The sequence below is a fragment of the Garra rufa genome, chromosome 1 (assembly GCF_049309525.1).
Source record: "Garra rufa chromosome 1, GarRuf1.0, whole genome shotgun sequence".
NCBI classification, from domain to species: domain Eukaryota; kingdom Metazoa; phylum Chordata; class Actinopteri; order Cypriniformes; family Cyprinidae; genus Garra; species Garra rufa.
Genome location: NC_133361.1, coordinates 10953420 through 10974742, shown reverse-complemented (window position 1 = coordinate 10974742; position 21323 = coordinate 10953420). Strand labels below are relative to the sequence as shown.

At 38.2% G+C, this 21323-nt stretch overlaps 3 protein-coding genes across 3 annotated transcripts in view; all 3 read left to right on the top strand.

Moving 5' to 3' along the window:
- Window positions 1–21323, top strand: part of LOC141330426 (uncharacterized) — a 392843-nt gene that overhangs the window by 71447 nt on the left and 300073 nt on the right. The window lies entirely within an intron of this gene.
- LOC141330442 (uncharacterized) lies at window positions 168–2629 on the top strand. The gene is made up of 2 exons (XM_073835525.1): window positions 168–592; window positions 1775–2629. Exons 1-2 carry the CDS (start codon window positions 367–369, stop codon window positions 2617–2619), a joined length of 1071 nt encoding a protein of 356 aa, XP_073691626.1. The 5' UTR covers window positions 168–366; the 3' UTR covers window positions 2620–2629.
- Window positions 5609–21323, top strand: part of LOC141346563 (uncharacterized) — a 48639-nt gene continuing 32924 nt past the window's right edge. Inside the window, 7 exon segments of the mRNA XM_073851507.1 lie at window positions 5609–5766; window positions 8655–9885; window positions 10004–10065; window positions 11777–11800; window positions 11915–11919; window positions 14136–14233; window positions 14335–14368. Coding sequence (XP_073707608.1) covers window positions 5661–5766; window positions 8655–9885; window positions 10004–10065; window positions 11777–11800; window positions 11915–11919; window positions 14136–14233; window positions 14335–14368 — 1560 coding nt within the window. The 5' untranslated portion in view covers window positions 5609–5660.

The following is a 21323-nucleotide window of genomic DNA, read 5'->3' as shown; positions in this document are numbered from 1 at the left end:
ACTGTTTTTTTCTGACTTTGACAATTTAAATCTGAACACTCGCAAAGCATTCTCTCTCTCATGTTATTTCTCTTCTCTAGACGCGTCTGACTCCAGTCCGGCAGGTGGCGCTAAAACACACACGTTTGTTTGCCAAACACCATTAAACCTCAGAGGAAGAAAATTAGTTTCACCGTGACCTGCTGTTTTGTCTTAATGGAACAAACTGTTAGTTGAAATCGTATTATTTCTAAATAGAAATATACAAAATTAAAAATCAGATCACTAAATACCTGTAATATGCTCATCCTCAGTCATGACTAAGTTTTAAAGCAAGCAGGAATATCTGGAGGAGTATCAGCTGAACTGAGATCTGCTGCTGTGAAGATGCTGTTTGTCAAAGAGGAGAGTAAGGACACGTGTGAACTAGAACCTCGGAAAATAAAACAGGAGGAACCAGAACCCTGCAGAATAAAACAGGAGGAACCAGAACCTTGGAGAATAAAACAGGAGGAGCAAGAACCTTGGAGAATAAAACACGAGGAACCAGAACCCTGCAGAATAAAACATGAGGAGCCAGAACCCTGCAGAATAAAACAGGAGGAGCAAGGAAGTTGGTTTTTATTCCAATACTGGTTATTTTAGATGACCTTTTGGTGTATTTAATTATAAAACCCTTTATAACCTATTACAACATTTCTTAACAACTTATTTCATCTTTTCTTTAAACCTTCTTTTATATTAAGACAGGCACTTGCAATTCTGGCCAAAGTAAAGATGTGTGTGAATTTGCGTGTGAGCATCGTTAATGACCCCCTTGTGTTTAATTGGTTTTTAAAAAAGGTCTCTAAAAATTGCTCTAATTGACCTGTTTAGCTTCTTATTTAGTGGGACGTTATTGCATGATTTGTAACCATGGAGTTGTGGCAAAAATAGTTCAATGTTATTACATCATTAATTTCAGGGTTTGTACAACCTTTTAAGAAAAAAAATCCAAGCACTTTTCAATGGCTTTCAAGTATTCCACACAAGTATTTTCATTTCTTTAAAGCTTTAAATGATCCAATTTACATGTTATTTTAATGGGTTTTTAAAACAAAATAGTTATGTGGAAAACAAACCTTAATCTAAAAAATTAAACAATACATCAAATTACCACCATAACCAGAAGATGGCAGCAGAAGAGCATTCATTTGCTTATTAGGCAGTCATTTCTACTTTTTGCTTTGTATTTTGAAATTCACTATCAATATATATTATATCATCAAGAAATCAAATCTGGTCAAATTTTGCACTATTTTTGTTTATGTGATAAGAAGTGTCACAAAACACCAAACCTTTCTTCACTTTATGACTGAATCGCACAATAGTTATAATCACTGAAGTCGTCTGTCAGTTCTATATAATACTAGTAAAAGTTGAATATATTAATTTTCTATATAGAAAGTTAGATTTTGCATGTTACTGATGTTAATGAAAGTAAACTTTGCTTTCCATCTTAGGCTCAGTGCTTTACTCTCAAATGTGAATTACCAAGAAATAAACATGTAATACTTTTAGTAAATGCACTTATTAATGCAAAACAGTGGTAATTGTATGATTAAATTATCTTTAATTTTGATATCCCTTACAAAAGCCCAAAGCTGTTTCTGGCCCCACCATCTTTAAAAGTTAGTGGTGCTGCTCTCAAATGTTAGTCTGGATTCTGTTATGTCAAGGTTAACTTTTGTGTTTACATTTATCAGTTTTTCTCCACTCAGTTACTGAAAATCAACCATTTTTACTTTTATTTCAGAGTTGATTGAAGAAAACGAGGAGAATAAAGAATCAAGTGAAGTTGAGGAGAAGAATCATGTCAAACCTGGAGAAAAACCTCTGAGCTGCGCTCGAACCGAACGGAAACATTTAAAGAAAAGAAGAGCCAAGAAGTCTTTTACCTGCACTCAGTGTGGAAACAGTTTCACACTCAAATGTGTTCTTGGTGTTCACATGAGAATTCATGCTGGAGAGAAACCGTACACCTGTGATCAATGTGGGAGGAGTTTCACACAATCAGCACACCTTAAGAAACACATGAACATCCACGCTTTTACTTCAGCAAACTGTTTAAAACTGCACGAGAGCATTCACACCAGAGAAAAACATAAGTGTTCACACTGCAACAAGAGATTTAATAATTCAGGATACCTGAAAACACACGAGAGGATCCACACTGGAGAGAAACCGTATAAGTGTTCACACTGTGACAAGAGATTCACTATGTCAGGAGACCTGAAAACACATGAGAGGATACACACTGGAGAGAAACCGTATAAGTGTTCACACTGTGAAAATAGATTCAGTCAGTTATCGCATCTAAAATCACATGAGAGGATCCACACTGGAGAGAAACCATATAAGTGTTCACACTGTGACAAGAGATTCATTAAGTCAGCATACCTGAAAACACATGAGAGGATACACACTGGAGAGAAACCTTATCAGTGTTCACACTGTAACAAGAGATTCAGTCAGTCATCGCATCTAAAATCACATGAGAGGATCCACACTGGAGAGAAGCCGCATTACTGCACTGCATGTGGGAAGCGTTTCAGTCGTTCATCTTCTCTACACAAACATACAAAAAGAGAACACAGTTAAGCCCCATACAAACGAAGACAGGTGTAGCTGTACACATAAATATTTTGGATCACATCTGGATTTCGTCCAGATAGACCCGGAGTTTTAGGAGCCTGAAAACACCAGAGTGGATAAACCTGAAAATGACCGCAGTCCGTATATATTTTCTGAAATTTTTCGTGTAGCCCTAACACAAAATGATTAAGCTCAATTATTATTATTATAATTATTTTTTACAAATTTGAACATAATGGAATCTAGTTAAAAATATGTGGGGTGATCGAAGAGGGTTGTGCACAAGAGATGCCCTCGCAAACTGATAGATGTGGAGCGTTTTTGCAAAGAAGAGTGGCCAAGTATTACTAAGCTAAGATGTGCTGATAGACTCACACCCTAGAGTGCTCTAATAAAATCAAAAGGTGCTTCAATAAACTACACACTGTAATGGACAAAGCGTCACTTGTTTTTATTATTGTATTTTGCATCTCTATTTTTTGTTAATTTCCTAGAGTGGTGTATTTGGGTCACATATAGTGCCTCTAGGAGCAGCTTGAGGTACTTGAGCATATAAATTCAGCTACCATAGTATAAATCAGTTTGTTTGGTAGAGAGAAACCTTTTCTGTGAACTCACACTACCTGCCTGCTCATTTAAAGTCCTTTGTTGACAACTCTTTGAGTTTCTGCTCAACTGTAAGTATGGATTGACTTGTATTCTTGACATTGCATTTGTGGAATCAGGTTACTGATTTGCTATTGTTTCTAGAAAGGACTTTTAGTTTTCGTATCTCCTTTATTGTGTTCCTAGTGTGTGAGCACTATTCCGATTCTTCCTAAAGTATTGCCTGCATACGAAAGGCGTGGAATCCAAGTGCGGTTCCCACAGATAGCGAGGCTACAGTGCGTGGCCTTAACCAGCGCAGCACTGACTACAGACACTTATTGCATTGCAGCTAACAGGGTTACAATCATTGCGCCGCTCTTAAATTTCCTTGTGGATTTAAAACTCACTTCATCATCTTTGTCACTTCAACTCATGAAAGACTGGACATTTAAACATTAAAGTGCCATAGAATGCATTGAAACAATATTTTAAATTGTTCTCTGATATCTACATAGAAGGTACATGGCATAGGAAAGGGAAATAAATCTCCAGAAACAGTTTTACAAGTCCATTTACAACCCTAGGATTTGTCCCTAGAATTAAATGGTCTGTTATTGCCTTATTTGGATGGTCCGTGAATATTAATGAGGAGCTCTGCTCTGATTGGCTGTTTCACAGAGCAGCTCATCTCAATAGCTGGCACATGGAGGAAATATATTTAATTATGGAGCTCTAGCAGCTTTTAATATGCGGTTTGTTGAATCTGCAGTTCTGAATCCGCAACATTTTACTCTCACTATTGTGATCGCATGTGCTCTGTGTAACGTTATACTGCAGCGACACAAGTACTTACCACACAAGTTTTGATGCTTGTTAGTGATGCTCAGGATCTGTAAATCATTCGCCATCATCAGTGCACTCATCTCTCCTTTTATGTGGTAAGTGAAATCTTATGTACTGCAATGTAACAGGGTACCGTTAGCATTAAGCTAACCATGTCCCTTCAGTTTGTCGCCTTATTTTACTGATGTAAAATAAAGATTTTTGGGGGCGTATCTATGAACCATCGCGACTATTGCCTAATAGTCAGTGTTATGTTGGAATTGACCTATTTTTCAGTGTTCTTTTGCAAGACTCATGGTATGTCATGTCCATGTACTGAACTGTTATTATTCAACTATGCCAAGGTAAACACAGTTTTCCATTCTATGGCACCTTTAAGTTCTCTTTCTTTCATTGACTTATATGATAAATAAATTTGAGACTGCATTCAAGTTTATTCACTGACTCTTTTTGTTTTGGCATGTTTGTAAGCACCCGTGGGAAAATAAAATGAGGTTTAAAGAGCATTTGTTTTGTGAAGAGTTTTATTTGTCAGTACATGTCAAATATCTGTTGAGCCCCTCAGAGTAACATCTTTAAAAAAGGAGGTGTTACAACACACACACACACACACACACACACACACACACACACACACACACACAAAGATTTCAGTTTTTCCAACTGATTTGTACAGGTTATAGGCCACATTAAAGGTGGCCATATGAATGCCATTAAAATCTATGGGTCAGCGCCGCCTCACACATTCATTATTCATAAAAACATATATTGATTTATCTATTGTTTAATTAAAAAGAAATTTGTCTGATCACATCAACAATCATATGTAAGATTACATAGGATTAACTCTGTCCATTAATGTAAGATTATAGTACCCAGATTTTACATTTCTTCAGCACCAAATAAAAATGATTTATGGCTCTAAATTGGGTCTCACAGCTTCTTGTAAATTTGGAGGGGATATTCAGTTATTCTCTTTACCACAGAATCTGATGTTTGACAAGGCAAAATGCCATATCAGTTTCAATATCAACGTTAATAATCAAAAGCAGCTTTTCAGAAACATATTCAACATATTTTCCTTTGTGGATATGGAATTCTCATTACCTGTCATTCAAGTGTTTAAGTTTCAGACATTTGGACACATAACCTAAGGCTGTATTTTTTTTCATGCTAAACCTGTTTAATATTTTGAATTTATTCTTTTCATACGCCTACATCTCATTATTAGCATGTGTTTTCATTTAACTTAATTTTTTGCAACTTTGTGCGATTTTCAATTAAATATTTCACTCGTTTTACTTCTTTAATCCTCACTCACGAAGACTGTTGATGCTGGTCAAATACCATGCGAGTCTATAATTTTACATTCTTTTGTGCAATTCAGCGCACTTTAGACGCACAAAGTAAGTATTTCCCTCCTCTCGACACTTCAAACTCCAGTCCAGCGGATGGCACTAAAACGCATCCGTTTGTTTACCAAACACCATTGAACCTCAGAGGAAGAAGATTAGTTTCATCACGCTCTCTGTTGTTTTGAAGTGATGCTTTGTAAGTAGAAGCAAGCAGGATTATCTGGAGGAGAATCAGCTGAACTGAGATCTGCTGGTGCAAAGATGGTGTTTGTTAAAGAGGAGAGTGAGGAGGACATGAGTGAACCAGAACCCTGTATAAAGCAGGAGGAAACGAAAACCTGGAGAATAAAACATGAGGAACCAGGAGGTTGGTGTATTTATTCATCTTTAATGACTGTTTGTGGTACATAGGCTTACAAAGCTTTAATCCTCTGAAACTGAATGTTTAAATTAAGCCTGGAGTATTAATAATCTAGGCTTTTTGAAACGCAGATTACTAACTCCTAGAGTAGACTATGGAGTCCTGAACTAAATTAGATGAATTTAAAACCAACGAAATCTGAATTAGCATGACAAAGGTTGCCAATAAAACATGGAATGAACAAAACGAATTAAAATTTGATGGAACTGAGAAGCAAATAACAATAACGAAAAAATAACAGTGGAAAATAAGACTGCAATCAAAAAACAAACAGAAAATGTTACTTAAGAAGATAAGTGCTTTTTTTTTAAAAGCATGCAAAGTAAACTGCACACATCAGGTGTCAAATAAAAGAAAATGAATGCCTAGAAATGTCTCTAATCAATTCAGCTGTTGTTGCAATTACCAGATGCAAGTAAATGGAACAGCAGCGTACTTAAAGGAAAACTATTGCCAAAATGCAACCTGGGCTGTTTTATTTTTATTTTTTTACTATAAACGAGACAAACGTATATATAAAAGCATAATTACGACAAACGAGCCGTTTTTGTGATGGACCGTGATTAAATTTTGTGGTCAATGGCCGGTGAATGGGAATACTAGGGGCATAAATTTGAGCGCATCAAAATCAATATTTTTACAACACTAAGAAGGCTCGACACACCATGCGAGTTATCCTCACTGTATGTATATATGACCCTGGAGAACAAAACCAGTCTTAAGTAGCACAGGTATATTTGTAGCAATAGCCAAAAATACATTGTGTGGGTCAAAATTATCGATTTTACTTTTATGCCAAAAATCATTAGCATATTAAGTAAAGATCATGTTCCATGAAGATGTTTTGTACATTTTCTACCATAAATATATAAAAACTTTTATGATTAGTAATATGCATTAATAAGAATGTCGATTTACTCAATATTTAGATTTTTTTTGCTCCCTCAGATTCCAGGTTTTCAATTAGTTGTATCTCAGACAAACATTGTCCTATTTTAACAAACAGTATATCAGTGGAAAGCTTATTTACTCAATGACGTAAGAATCTCAATTTCAACAAATGTACACTTATGACTGGTTTTGTGGTCCAGGGTCACATATTTAAAATTAGACGAAATATTATATTAAACACCTCTGCTATTTTCGTTTTCATTCAAACATATAAATAGCCACAAACATGTGGTTCATGCAATCCATACACACGTTACAATAAAATTAAATATGTGACCCTGGACCACAAAACCAGTCTTAAGTCGCTGGGGTATATTTGTAGCAATAGCCAAAAATACATTGTATGGGTCAAAATTATTGATTTTTCTTTTATGCCAAAAATCATTAGGAAATTAAGTAAAGATCATGTTCCATGAAGATTTTTTGTAAAATTCCTACTATAAATATATCAAAAAGTAATATTTGATTAGTAATATGCATTGTTAAGAACTTAATTTGGACAACTTTAAAGGTGATTTTCTCAGCATTTAGATTTCAGATTTTCAAATAGATGTATCTCGGCCAAATATTGTCCTATCCTAACAAACCATACATCCGTAGAACACTTATTTATTGAGCTTTCATATGATGTATACATCTCAGTTTTGTAAAATTTAACCTTATGACTGGTTTTGTGGTCCAGTGTCACATATATCAAACATCTCTTTTCGTGTATGCATACTTAACAAAATGAATTATAAAACACAACCCACTTTTCGTTTTCATTTTAAAAATATAAAACATATTAACATGTGGTTTGGGCTATTTGTCCACATATATTATTATCTTCACTGTATGAATGATAAAATGAAATGGTACATAAAGCACAACTCTGCCTTTTTTGTTAAATAGCCTGCCAGTTTTAATGAACAATAATAGCTGCTATAAAAGTATAAATATAAAGCATAAGAGACTTATGTAATAGGAAATAAAAATTATGTACGCAACACTTTTGTTTTTGCCCCTTTTTTATGCTCACTAACACAGATTTGTGAGCAATATTTGACAGAAATAAGCCTTTTGTGTACATAGAAAAAGTCTTAGATCTTTGAGTCCAGCTCATGAAAAATGGGGCCAAAAACAAAAGTGTTGCATTTATAATTTTGGTCTGTGTATATTTCCAAAATGTTTCACTTGATTTCATACATTTAGGAAAAGTCTAACTAGTAAAATGTTAACAAGTTAGGGCTGCACGATATTGAAGAAAAAAAAAAAAACAAACTTGCATTGCAATATTTTGTTTTTCTGCAATATAAAGAAAAAAAATCACCAGATGACTTGATTAGCTTTATTTGGAAATAAAAAAAAATAATCAATGATTTTTGTAGGTGAGTAAATCAGCATGGAAAATAAACAAATCCATACATAGATAAATATAATAGAACAAATATACAAATTAAATAAGCAGTGCTTTTTATTTTTTTAGGTCAAGTTAACCCCTGTTTAGAAAAGGAAAGTAGTGCAGCCATATTGTTTATTGGCTTACAGCTGCATTTCTGCTGTTGCTTCAGTGCCATCTGCTGTCAGAGTGTGAATGTGCACTTTCATTCAGCATGTCCTTCACTTGACACAGGTGTTGTGCATTTTTAACCAGTTGATTGGAGTATTCTTAAAATGCATTCAAAAAATCTTAATAGGTTGTAATAATTATTCACAGTATTTTGAAGTGTCCACAATGACAATATCATGCATTATGCATACTTATTTTGTCAAAATGATCATTGTATTTTATTACAGGTGTCTATTATATCAGGGTTTCCTTTTATGTATTTTCACTGTATATTTCTCTCTGAATTATTTTGGCATCCTGAAACTGAAATTAATTGCTTTTGCTTTAATTTCAGAGCTGATGGAAGAGAACAAGGAGAGTGAAGAACTGGGTGAATTGGAGGAAAAACATGACAAACCTGGAGAAAAACCCTTGAGTCGCGCAAGGGCTAAAAAGAAAAATGAATTTTTAGATCCACTCAAGAAATCTTTCACCTGCACTCAGTGTGGAAAGAGTTTCTCAAGAAAAGATGGTCTAGAGATTCACATGAGGGTCCACAGAGGAGAGAAACCGTTCACGTGTGATCAGTGTGGAAAGGGCTTCACACAAAAAGTACACCTCAGGACTCACATGAGGGTCCACAATGGAGAGAAACCATACCCCTGTGATAAATGTGAGAAGAGTTTCAAACATTCATCAAACCTTAAGAGACACATAATGATCCACACCGGAGAGAAGCCGTTCATGTGTGATCAGTGTGAAATGAAATACTCAAACAAGCAAAGCTTTCAGCGTCACATGAGAGTTCATACAGGAGTGAAGCCTTTCGTATGTGATCAGTGTGGTAAGAGTTTCGTGGACTCTTCAAAACATAAAAGACACATGAAAGTCCACACTGGAGAGAAGCCGTTCACGTGCGATCAGTGCGGAAATAGCTTTAATGAAAAAAATAACTTTAATAATCACATGAGGATCCACACTGGAGAGAGGCCTTACCCGTGTGATCAGTGTGGGAAACATTTCACGGGTTCAGCGTACCTTAAGATTCACATGAGGATCCACACCGGAGAGAAGCCGTTCAAGTGTGATCAGTGTGAAAAGAGATTCTCAGTTAAAGACAGACTTAGGATTCACATGCGAATCCACACCGGAGAGAAGCCATATGCATGTGATCAGTGTGGAAGGAGATTTACAAACAAATCATGTCTTGGGGTTCACATGAGGATTCACACTGGAGAGAAGCCGTTCATGTGTGAACAGTGTGAAAAGACATTCTCGATAAAAAAAAATCTTAGACATCACATGAGAATCCACACCGGAGAGAAGCCTTTCACATGTGATCACTGCGGAAAAACATTTTGCTATGCATCAAACCTGAAGAAACACCTGACAGTTCACACGAAGGAGAAGCCGCATTCCTGTTCTGAATGTGGAAAGAGTTTTTCACTGCCGCAAAGTTTAAAAATACATCAGAAAATTCACACTGGTGTGAGAGATTATATGTGCTTTGAGTGTGACAAGACTTTTATTTCAGCGAAAGAGTTAAAACGGCATGAGAGGATTCACACTGGAGAAAAAAATAAAAAGTGTTCACATTGAGACGAGATTCAATCTGTTATGAAATATAAAAGCACATCAGATGATCCACAGCAGTGAGAAGCTGCACACGTGTGATCAGTGCAAAACCTGTTTTGTTTATTAAAGTCACCTGAAGATACACATGAAGATCCATGCCATGGAGAAACCACTTAGTGGAGAAACCAACAGTTATGAGTGACAGGCTGTTGGTTGATACATCAGTTAACTTCTGTTCAAACCAACACACCGTTTATAACGAAAATAAATACTTAAGTTACTGCATTACAAAGTACTGTTGTATTTATTTATTTTTAACCAAAAATGTAAGATGGTCCTCACTACAGAACACAACATCTAGGGGTAAGGTTAAATCCTTGAAAATGTCAAGTCCGTTTAGTCAGACTCATAGAAGGATTAAACTTTTCATGTTCCAGGAAATCCCTAATATGGACAATTGCGTCTTATGTCACTAGAATAACATGCAGAAAAACACTTACTGACTGATGAAGCATAAAGATAATAAACACACATGCGACGCAACTCTAATCAATAGTATGTATCACAGTAGTCTATAGGATTTTATGAAATAATATATTTTATGTTTCATTCTGTAATAGAAAAGTCACATGGATTGGAACCACGAAAGGAGTTTGAGACTGTAGTCCAAAACATTTCATCAATTTCCCGAACAGTCAAAACTTATCTTCAAGAATGAGCAAGTGGTGTCAATTAGTTTAAAGTGCGGGGATAAAAAAAAAAAAAACACGAAAACGGGAGGAGAAATTGCGATCTAACGGTGATCTAGCACGTAGCGAGCGGGGCGAAGCGAGCGTTTTCAATTCATTCATATGGAAGTTGCGCGTAAATGGTCGCGTGGTGCATTTTGGGATTGGAAGCGGCGCGGAGAAAGCAATAGGTGCGTTTGAGCTCATGCTGCGCTGCGCAGACCGATCGGCGAGATTAGCCGAAAGCAGTCGGGGAGGAGCTGAAAACGGAGCCGTCAAGTCGGACAAGTTGGAGATCTTGTTGCTCTCTCAAACATGGCAGATCACGTGGCGTTTGCCTACTTTATTGCAGATGAATTGGAAGCTATAGAAATACCTTTTTTGTTGTAAGAAATGCAGCACATGCAAGTGAAGCAGCAACTACAGATTTCAGCATCAATCAGTGTTGACCACATTACATTAAATGTCTGTGACATTTTAGTTATTCCATAAAAAATATTACTTAAATATGCAGCTGAATACTATAAGTGGTCTGTATGAAAAAAGTACAATAATAAACTTATGCATAAATCCAATATAAAGAATTTAAGGGAATAAAATGTACTGCAGTCAAAAGATCGTAAACTATTTACGAAATGGCATGCAAATTGTTTTGTTATGCACGAAACACGCGTGATCATCGTCATGTGGTGTGTTATATTTATATTTTATGAAGAGACCCAGACTTGGTTTTTTAGATGCCAGCTTTTACTTCCTCAGCTCTCGCATTACAACTACGGATGCCCCGAGGGCACACAATACATTCACATGTATACATACATACATGACATCCCTCTTTTTTTTATCTTTTTTTTTTTTTTTTAACTGATAAACTGAACAATAAATATGTAGTCTAAATCTACTACATGCCAAAAGTTCAAACACTCAGAACCATGTATCTTGAAACTCAATCTCTGTATCTCGCCGGTACTCTCACCAATCTACCAGATCTGGTGGAGTATGGTTTCTCTTGGACTTCATTAAAGTAATTATCTTTGTGAGACTTGGGTGATACTTCTTTGTCACAAGTATCTGAATCGTTGTTTTGCAACTGTACAGCCTCTTGCTGGTCACTTGTCTCCATTTCAATACTCTTGTCAAATATTGACTTATCTGTCTCTTTTGTTTTCCTCAGATGTTTACGATTCCTTCTGTACAGGTTTCCATCTGGTGTTCTGACCACGAAGGATCTGGGATGCTCATGTCTCTTTTGAACCACAGCAGGTTGCCAAGATTCTCCTTTCTGCAATCTGATTTTCTCTCCGGGTTGCAGATCCTGTAAGAGCTTTGTGTGTCTGTCATAGTAAAATCTGTACTTGCTCTGTCGTTCTTTAAGCTTTGTCTCATGGCATCTGATGCATCTGATGTAAGCAGTGCCGATGACGTTGGCAGCTTTGTCCTGAGACGTCGCCCCATCAAGAGCTGCGCAGGAGACAGACCTATCCCTTTGATTGGTGTGTTGCGATACTCAAGTAGTGCAACATATGGGTCACTGTTGTTACTTTGAGTTTTCTTCAATAGATTCTTTATAGTTTGCACAGTCCTTTCTGCTTGACCATTGGATTGTGCGTACCCTGGACTAGAGGTTACATGCTTGAAGTCCCACTCCTCTGCGAAAATAGCGAACTCAGCACTTGCATATTGAGGTCCGTTGTCAGACACTACAACATCTGGAATGCCATGCCTTGCAAAAGTAGACTTTATCTCTAGAATCACTCCTCTACTTGTCGTATCTGTTAGCTTTCTGATTTCTGGATACTTAGAAAAGTAATCCACACATAACAGAAATGTAGATCCACCATGATAAAAAATATCTGTTCCAATTTTTTCCCATGGTCGTCCAGGTAATGCATGTGGCAACAATGGCTCTCTCGGGTTGTTATTCTTATTTTCATTACAAACCACGCATTTGGACACTGTCTCTTGGATTTCTTTTGACATATTCGGCCAATACATAATGTCTCTTCCTCTTGCTTTACACTTCAAAATTCCTAGGTGAGACTCATGTATATTGCTGAGCATTTCTTGTCTGAGCTGCTGTGGAACAATCAGCTTATTAGCCTTGAATAATAGATCATCAGCATAGCTGATTTCCTCTTTGAACGTCCAGTAGGGTTGAATTAATCTTGGTAGTGCAGATCTGTCTTTCGACCAGCCATCTCTGATAGCATTCTTTAATGCTTGCATCTCAGCATCATCTGCTGTTGCTTTCTTGAACATTTCCAACTTTTTCTTCGAAATGGGAAGTTGTGATGTCACCCAATTCACCTCCAACTCTTCTCCCAACAGATCCTCTTTCTCCTCCTTCAGATAGGCACGGCTCAGAGCATCAGCTATAAATAATTCTTTGCCAGGTTTATACGTCACATTGAGATTGTACCTCTGCAGGCGTAGTAGCATTCTCTGTAGTCTCATTGGAGCTTGATGTAATGGCTTTCTGAAAATGCTTTTTTAACGGTTTGTGGTCACTTTCAATTGTGATTTCTTTCCCGTACACAAATTGGTGGAATTTCTCGCAGCCATATACTATAGCCAGGAGCTCTTTTTCAATTTGTGCGTATCTACGCTGACAGTCACTCAGGGCTCTTGACCCATAAGACACTGGCCTTCCTTCTTGCAAGATAACAGCACCGATTCCTTCCGAGCTTGCATCCACTGACAGTGTTACAGGCTTGCCGACATCATAGAACTTCAGTGTCGGACTGTGAGTAATCATCTGTTTCAGTTGCTCAATGCTTTTTTCTTGAGCCTCTTCCCAGTGCCATGCTGTTTCCTTCTCCAGCAATTTTCTCAAAGGTGCACTGACTTCAGATAAGTTGGGGATAAATTTTGCCAAATATTGAACCATCCCCATAAATCTTTGCATATCTTGTTTGTTCTCTGGTGTTGGTAGCTGGGTTACTGCTCTTATCTTTTCTTCATCTGGCTTCAGTCCCTGAGCACTTAGGATATGTCCAATGTATTTGATTTCTTTCATTCGAATTTTGCATTTGTTTCTGTTTAGTTTCAGATTATTTTCCCTTGCTCTTTTCAACAAGTCTTTTAGTCTTTCATCGTGCTCTTCAATGGTGTCTCCCCACACTAATATGTCATCAATGATGTTCACCACACCTTCCAAACCTTCTATCATTTGGGCTATGGACCTTTGAAAGACCTCTGAAGCTGAAGAGATCCCAAAGGGTAAACGAAGAAAGCGGTATCTTCCAATGGGTGTGTTCATTGTGCATAAAGTCGAACTTTCTTTATCCAGTTTGATTTGCCAGGAGCCTTGATTTGCATCAAGTACTGAGAAGTACTTTGCATTAGGCATTCTTGAGACTACCTCTTCCACTGTTAGCATTGGATAGTGCTCTCGTTTTATTTGCTTTATTAAGATCTTTGGGGTCCATACATATGCGAATTTTGTTTGATGTGACCACAGTCACCATGCTGTTGACCCAGTCTGTAGGCTCAGTTTGTTTTGCAATTACTCCCATTTGTTCCATTCTTTTTAGTTCTTTGATGACTCTGTCTCTGAGAGCTACAGGGATCCTCCTTGGAGCATGCACTACTGGCCTCATGTCTTTGTTTATTCGTATGTGGTGTTCCCCAGGTAAGCAGCCAAGTCCTACAAACAGGTCTTCAAACTCTTTAAGAATGTCTTTGCTCTTTTCTACTTGATACAGTCTTTTTACCATGCCTAATTTTTTACAGGCAGCATGTCCTAGAATTGCTGGTGCATCTTCCTGTATGATCTCAAATACAATCCTGTATTTTTGACCTTTATACTCACAGGTGATGGCTTTCTTGCCTAATGGCTCCATCTTGTGGCCTGAGTAAGCCACTAACTTGCAGCTAGATTTTTGCAGTCTTCCTGTGATGTTTAGTGCATTATATGCACTTTCTGATAAAACGTTGCATTCAGCACCAGTATCAAGCTTGACTTTGACATCTTTCTTATTTATTTTGAGAGTTTCTGTCCAGTCATCTTCATTTACATTCTGCGATGTTGACGATTTTATGTTTTTGAACCGCTCTTTATGCACTGCTCCTATGAACATCTCTTCACTCTGTTCAATTATGTGCATTTTCTTATTGTGACTCGCTTGGCTCTTAGAAGTGCACATTTTGGCAAAGTGATTTTTCTTTTGACAGCTTTTACATGTTTTTCCAAAGGCAGGACAATTTCTGTATTCATGTTTGTTGCCACATTTGCTGCATTCCTTTTTTGTCTGCACACTCTGAAAAGATCTGCCATCTCGTTTTTTTGGCTTTACTGCTGTGACTCTGTGTACCTCCATTTCTTCATTGAGTGCTTTCATCTGACTTGATGTAATCTCACTGGCTCTGCAGATATCAATGGCTTTTTCGAGAGAGAGATCTACCTCTCTCAGCAGTCGGCCTCTTAATTGATCGTCTTTTATGCCACATACAATTCTGTCACGAATTAATGAATCGTGCAGATCCCCGAACTCACAGTCTTTCGCTTTGTTTTTCAGGTCTGTGACATAAGCGTCAATCGTTTCTGAGAGTCCCTGAGAGCGCGTGAAGAACACATGTCTAGTATATGGTAAATTGTTACGAGGTTCACAGAAGTCTTTAAACTTGTCCTTTAGTACCTGTATTTTGTCTCTTTCCTCCTCTGTGAAGTGAAATGTGTTACAGACTTTAATTGCCTCTTCACCTGCTACATGTAGAAATGTTGCACACTGCACCTTCTCGGACTTTTCGGCTATCCCGCTTGCCGTGGCGAAAAGTTCAAACCTTTGAATCCAACTTTTCCAATTCTCCGAGAGATTGCCTTGCAGGTTTAACGGTGCCGGCGGCTGTAGTTGTGCCATTGTTGCTGTTAACTCTTATTCCGTCACTTCTGACACCATGTTATATTTTATATTTTATGAAGAGACCCAGACTTGGTTTTTTAGATGCCAGCTTTTACTTCCTCAGCTCTCGCATTACAACTACGGATGCCCCGAGGGCACACAATACATTCACATGTATACATACATACATGACATGGTGAATGTGGTCAATCATGAGAAGCTGTGACGTCATCACAGCCTGGCGCAGTCCCTTCTGAAATGTTGCGCTGGCTGATCAAGCCGGCTGTTCTCGAAACGCTCTCGCGTTACTTTGATGCCACACGTGAACGTCACGTGGCGTCGGCGCCGGTTCAAGTGGGACAAAATTTCTAACCGGCATGCACTACTTCAAGTCAGCCGCCGATCGGTCTGCGCAGCGCTGCATGAAGTCGAACGCACCTATTGAGAGCAGCTGCGAGCGTCAAAAGGTTGGGCATTCCTCAACTTTATGCAAATCTCGAGCAATAACGTTGGGCAACAACCAATCGCTGTGAGAAGTAGGCAAGGCAACTATGACGCGTGTTTCCGAAACTGGTGGATTACTGAGCTGAAATCACATAGTATTGAAAAGTAAATGTACTTTGAATGTTTTCATTATAAGCTACAGTTTATTTTGTGAACCACCATTAAAAAAGACAAATGAAGCGCAAACAGGGTGTAAACATTGTTTTTCAGAGGCGTGCTCTGCTCTAAATTTGACACACCCCAAAGCAGTGGCGTTGTAGCGTTGCCAGCGGCACTGAGCGTGAGCAGAGCACGCCTCTGAAAAACAATGTTCACACCCTATTTACGTTCCATTGTCTTCTTTTAACGGCGGTTCGCAAACTAAACTGTAGCGTATACTAACAACATGCAAAGTACATTTACTTTTGCATGACTTTTTCAATAATGTGTTTTCAGTTCAGTAATCCACCAGTTTCGGAAACACGCGTCATAATCTTGCCTTGCCTACTCTTCACACCGATTGGTTGTTGCCCAGCGTTTTGCACTCGTTGCGGTTCCCAATCACGTTCGATGATGACGTTTTAGCCTCCTGTGGCCTCCTGGAATTGAAAAGTGTGCATCAGATGAACACTTCAGAATCTGGGCTGAAGCAGTAGGACATCCGGGGATTTCTCGCCTACTCTTTTATGAATACTGAGGTTTCGAACGTACTTCTTTCTTCACGTACTCTTTTTTCCTACTATATAGTAGGTAAGTAGGCTTATTCGAACGCACTTTAAGTAGACGTTCGTCCGAATCTCGTGAGAATTAGTGCACTCGCCTACTAATTCTCGCCTACTCTTTTATGGATACTGAACATTCAAACATACTTTTTTGCTCGCCTACTGCTTTTTGCCTACTATATAGTATGGAAGTATGCGGTTTCGAACGCAGCCTTTATCTGCACTTGGTGTTCACATGAGAGTTCATACTGGAGAGAAACCGTACACATGTGATCAATGTGGGAGGAGTTTCAAAACAATCAGCACACCTTAAGAAACACATGAACATCCACGCTTTTACTTCAGCAAACTGTGTAAAACTGCATGAGAGGATTCACACCAGAGAAAAACATTAAAGTCATTAAAGAGTTATAGACCATGCGGGTCTACAATTTTAAGTTCTTTTGCGCAAATCGTTTTTTTATTATTATTATTTTTTTTGTAAAGAAAACAAATCAGCGCACTTTATAGAAATACAAAGTAAATATTCCCCATATTAGTTCCTCATCTCGACGTGTCAAACTCCAATCCAGCGGGTGGCGCTAAAACTCATACTTTTTTTTTGCCAAACACCATTAAACCTCAGAGGAAGAAGAATAGTTTTATCCATGGTTTTATCACAATCTCTGTTGTTTTGTAGTGATGCATTGTATGTAGAAAAATACTGTTTTGGGATCTTTTCAATAAATACCATTAATATTTTCATCCTCACAGGCGTGACTAAGTTTTTAAGTAAGCAGGAATATCTGGAAGAGAATCAGCTGAACTGAGATCTGCTGCTGTGAAGATGGTGCTTGTTAAAGAGGAGAGTGAGGAGGACATGAGTGAATCAAAACCCTGTATAAAGCAGGAGGAAACAAAAACCTGGACAGTAAAACACGAAGAACCAGGAGGTTGGTGTTTATTCTTCATTCATCTTTAAAGACTGTTTATTCACCATCTGTGAGACGACCAACCTAAAAACTCTGTCGGTCTGCTGTTGTTTTTTTGGTTGGCACGCCACCAGCGGTTTGCCTTGGCTGGGCCTCCCATCTGTGGCAAGCAGATGATCTGTCCTCTTACATGACAATGTTTTTTTTTTTAGATTTATGTGTTACAGTTAAAAAGGAATCTGAAGCACTGAATTATAATGATTAACACAATTTTGTATAAAATACTTCAAGCACGTTATTTAAATCTTATAAAAGACAACAATAAATTTAAAATCTGTCCCACTATCACATGCCAGTTGCAGTTACATGCATAAATAGGTCATAGTACATAACTACAAAACGATTAAAATTCAAAGTATAATAATAATTTAAAGGATAACTATTGCCAAAATGCAACCTGGGCTGTTTTTTTATTATTATTTTTTTAAATATATACTGTAAACGAGACAAACTTATATCTAGTATATCAAGTATCGATCTCTGAATGCGACTTAATAGTGAGGAGAGTAAAGAGGGATAGCTCCTAAAGCATATCTCCATATACAGGTCCTTTTAAAAAAATTTGCATATTGTGATTTGTTTTTTTTTGTTTATTACTGTAAACTAGACAAACTTATATCTAAAAGCATAATTACGACAAACGAGCCGTTTTTGAGATTGACCGTGATTTCGTTTTGTGGTCAATGGCCGGTGAATGGTAGAACTAGGGGCATATTTTTGAGCGCATCAAAATCGATATTTTTACAACACTAAGAAGGCTCGACACACCATGACATTTCGCTCGAAGTATCGCCTGGGTCTCTACACGTGAACACGAGCATTGAGAACATTGTTTGTGTACACAGAGTTCACTAAAAAGAAAGGTTTTGAACAACTCACTGGTTGAGTCTCCGCAGGCGGCCGTCTTGCCAGTCAAGCAGTGTCGATCTCCGAATGCGACGTAATACTGAGGAGAGTAAAGATGGATAGCTCCTAAAGCATACAGGTCCTTTTCAAAACATTAGCATATTGTGATAAAGTTCATTATTTTCTGTAATGTACTGATAAACATTAGACTTTCATATCATTTAGATTCATTACACACAACTGAAGTAGTGCAAGCCTTTTATTGTTTTAATATTGATGATTTTGGCATACAGCTCATGAAAACTCAAAATTCCTATCTCAAAAAATTAGCATATTATATCCGACCAATAAAAGAAAATTTTTTTAATACAAAAAAAGCCAACCTTCAAGTAATTATTTTCAGTTATGCACTCAATGCTTGGTCGGGAATCCTTTTGCAGAAATGACTGCTTCAGTGCGGCGTTGCATGGAGGCAATCAGCCTGTGGCACTGCTGAGGTGTTATGGAGGCCCAGGATGCTTCGATAGCGGCCTTAAGCTCATCCAGAGTGTTGGGTCTTGCATCTCTAAACTTTCTCTTCACAATATCCCACAGATTCTCTATGGGGTTCAGGTTAGGAGAGTTGGCAGGCCAATTGAGCACAGTAATACCATGGTCAGTAAACCATTTACCAGTGGTTTTGGCACTGTGAGCAGGTGTCAGGTCATGCTGAAAAATGAAATCTTCATCTCCATAAAGCTTTTCAGCAGATGGAAGCATGAAGTGCTCAAAAATCTCCTGATAGCTAGCTGCATTGACCCTGCCCTTGATAAAACACAGTGGACCAACACCAGCAGCTGACATGGCTCCCCAGACCATCACTGACTGTGGGTACTTGACACTGGACTTCAGGCATTTTGGCATTTCCCTCTCCCCAGTCTTCCTCCAGACTCTGGCACCTTGATTTCCGAATGACATGCAAAATTTGCTTTCATCCGAAATGAGTACTTTGGACCACTGAGCAACAGTCCAGTGCTGCTTCTCTGTAGCCCAGGTCAGGCGCTTCTGCCGCTGTTTCTGGTTTAAAAGTGGCTTGACCTGGCGCCTGTACACGGTGGCTCTGGATGTTTCTACTCCAGACTCAGTCCACTGCTTCCGCAGGTCCCCCAAGGTCTGGAATCGGTCCTTCTCCACAATCTTCCTCAGGGTCCGGTCACCTCTTCTCGTTGTGCAGCGTTTTCTGCCACACTTTTCCTTCCCACAGACTTCCCACTGAGGTGCCTTGGGAACAGCCTATTCGTTCAGAAATTTCTTTCTGTGTCTTACCCTCTTGCTTGAGGGTGTCAATGATGGCCTTCTGGACAGCAGTCAGGTCGGCAGTCTTACCCATGATTGCGGTTTTGAGTAATGAACCAGGCTGGGAGTTTTTAAAAGCCTCAGGAATCTTTTGCAGGTGTTTAGTTAATTAGTTGATTCAGATGAATAGGTTAATACTTTTTCATGATATGCTAATTTTTTGAGATAGGAATTTGCGGTTTTCATGAGCTGTATGCCAAAGTAGTGGTGGGAAGTTCGGTTCTTTTCCGCGAACCGGTTCTTTCGGACAGTTTGTTTCAAAGAACCGGTTCAAAAAACCGGTTCACCAGTTCTTTTATGCTATGACGTAATGATGTCATTAACGTAATTATTATCGTCACGCACCCATATTCAGTGATATGCAGTGATCAAATGAGTAAGTTTTACAAGTCTTGATTTAATAAATTATAAAATAAATTAATTCTAATCAGAAACACGATCAGCTTACTGAACATGCACAAATCCATAAAGACTTATTTGTTATAAACATACGTTTCACCAGATCCCCTCATTCAAGTCCTCAGTTAGCTGCTCATAGTATTAGCACAGAGACAGTGGTAAAAAAAAAAAAACTAGTTCGGTTCAGATGGAGTCAGTCATAGCAGGAGCTTGTTTGTTTGGCAGCTGCACGAGTCACGCATGCGCACAGTATCAGCTCATCGATTCTCGAATCGGACGCGTCCGAAAGAAATCGGTTCTCGTTCAGTGTACTGGTGATCCGACAACCGCTGCAACCGATTCTTGACTTGAGAATGAGATTCGGGAACTCACACAGAGAGTGACTGAAACGTGCCGCTTGGTTTGCTTGTGCAGTAGTTTGATTATGTCATTTTTATCATTATACCACCGTTTAAAAGTTAAATACATTTTTTTAAATAATAATTTTGGTTTGAACATGGTTCAAATTATAGTTGTGTATAGTTTCATTAAAACATTGTTTATTTAATACAAACACAATATTTGCATGTCATCATTATCTTTTATTACAGTGCAGCTATTTCATAAATCACATGTTTTCTTTTAATCAAATATCTCATTTATTATGGTACCACGGCACTTCCCTGACCAAGATCATAAAAACCCTTTTAGCCAATAACCTAACAGAATCCTAGGTAACGTTAAACTTTTAACAAAACGTTTAACAAAATAGACCAACTTGACTAACGTGCTTCATTTCATCCGCTTGAAAAATGACACGCATGCGCACAGTATCAGCTCATCGATTCTCAAATCGGACGCGTCCGAAAGAAACCGGTTCTCGTTCAGTGTACCGGTGATCCGAAAGAAAGCGGTTCTCGTTCAGTGTACCGGTGATCCGAAAGAAAGCGATTCTCGTTCAGTGTACTGGTGATCCGAAAGAAAGCGATTCTCGTTCAGTGTACTGGTGATCCGAAAGAAAGCGATTCTCGTTCAGTGTACTGGTGATCCGAAAGAAAGCGGTTCTCGTTCAGTGTACTGGTGATCCGAAAGAAAGCGATTCTCGTTCAGTGTACCGGTGATCCGAAAGAAAGCGGTTCTCGTTC

What these genes read in the sequence shown, in the direction of transcription:
- LOC141330442 (XM_073835525.1), top strand. Translation starts at nt 367, where the DNA reads ATGCTGTTTGTCAAAGAGGAGAGTAAGGACACGTGTGAACTAGAACCT. An exon ending in AAAACAGGAGGAGCAAGGAA is followed by an intron (nt 593 to 1,774) that starts GTTGGTTTTTAT and finishes CTTTTATTTCAG; the next exon opens with AGTTGATTGAAGAAAACGAG.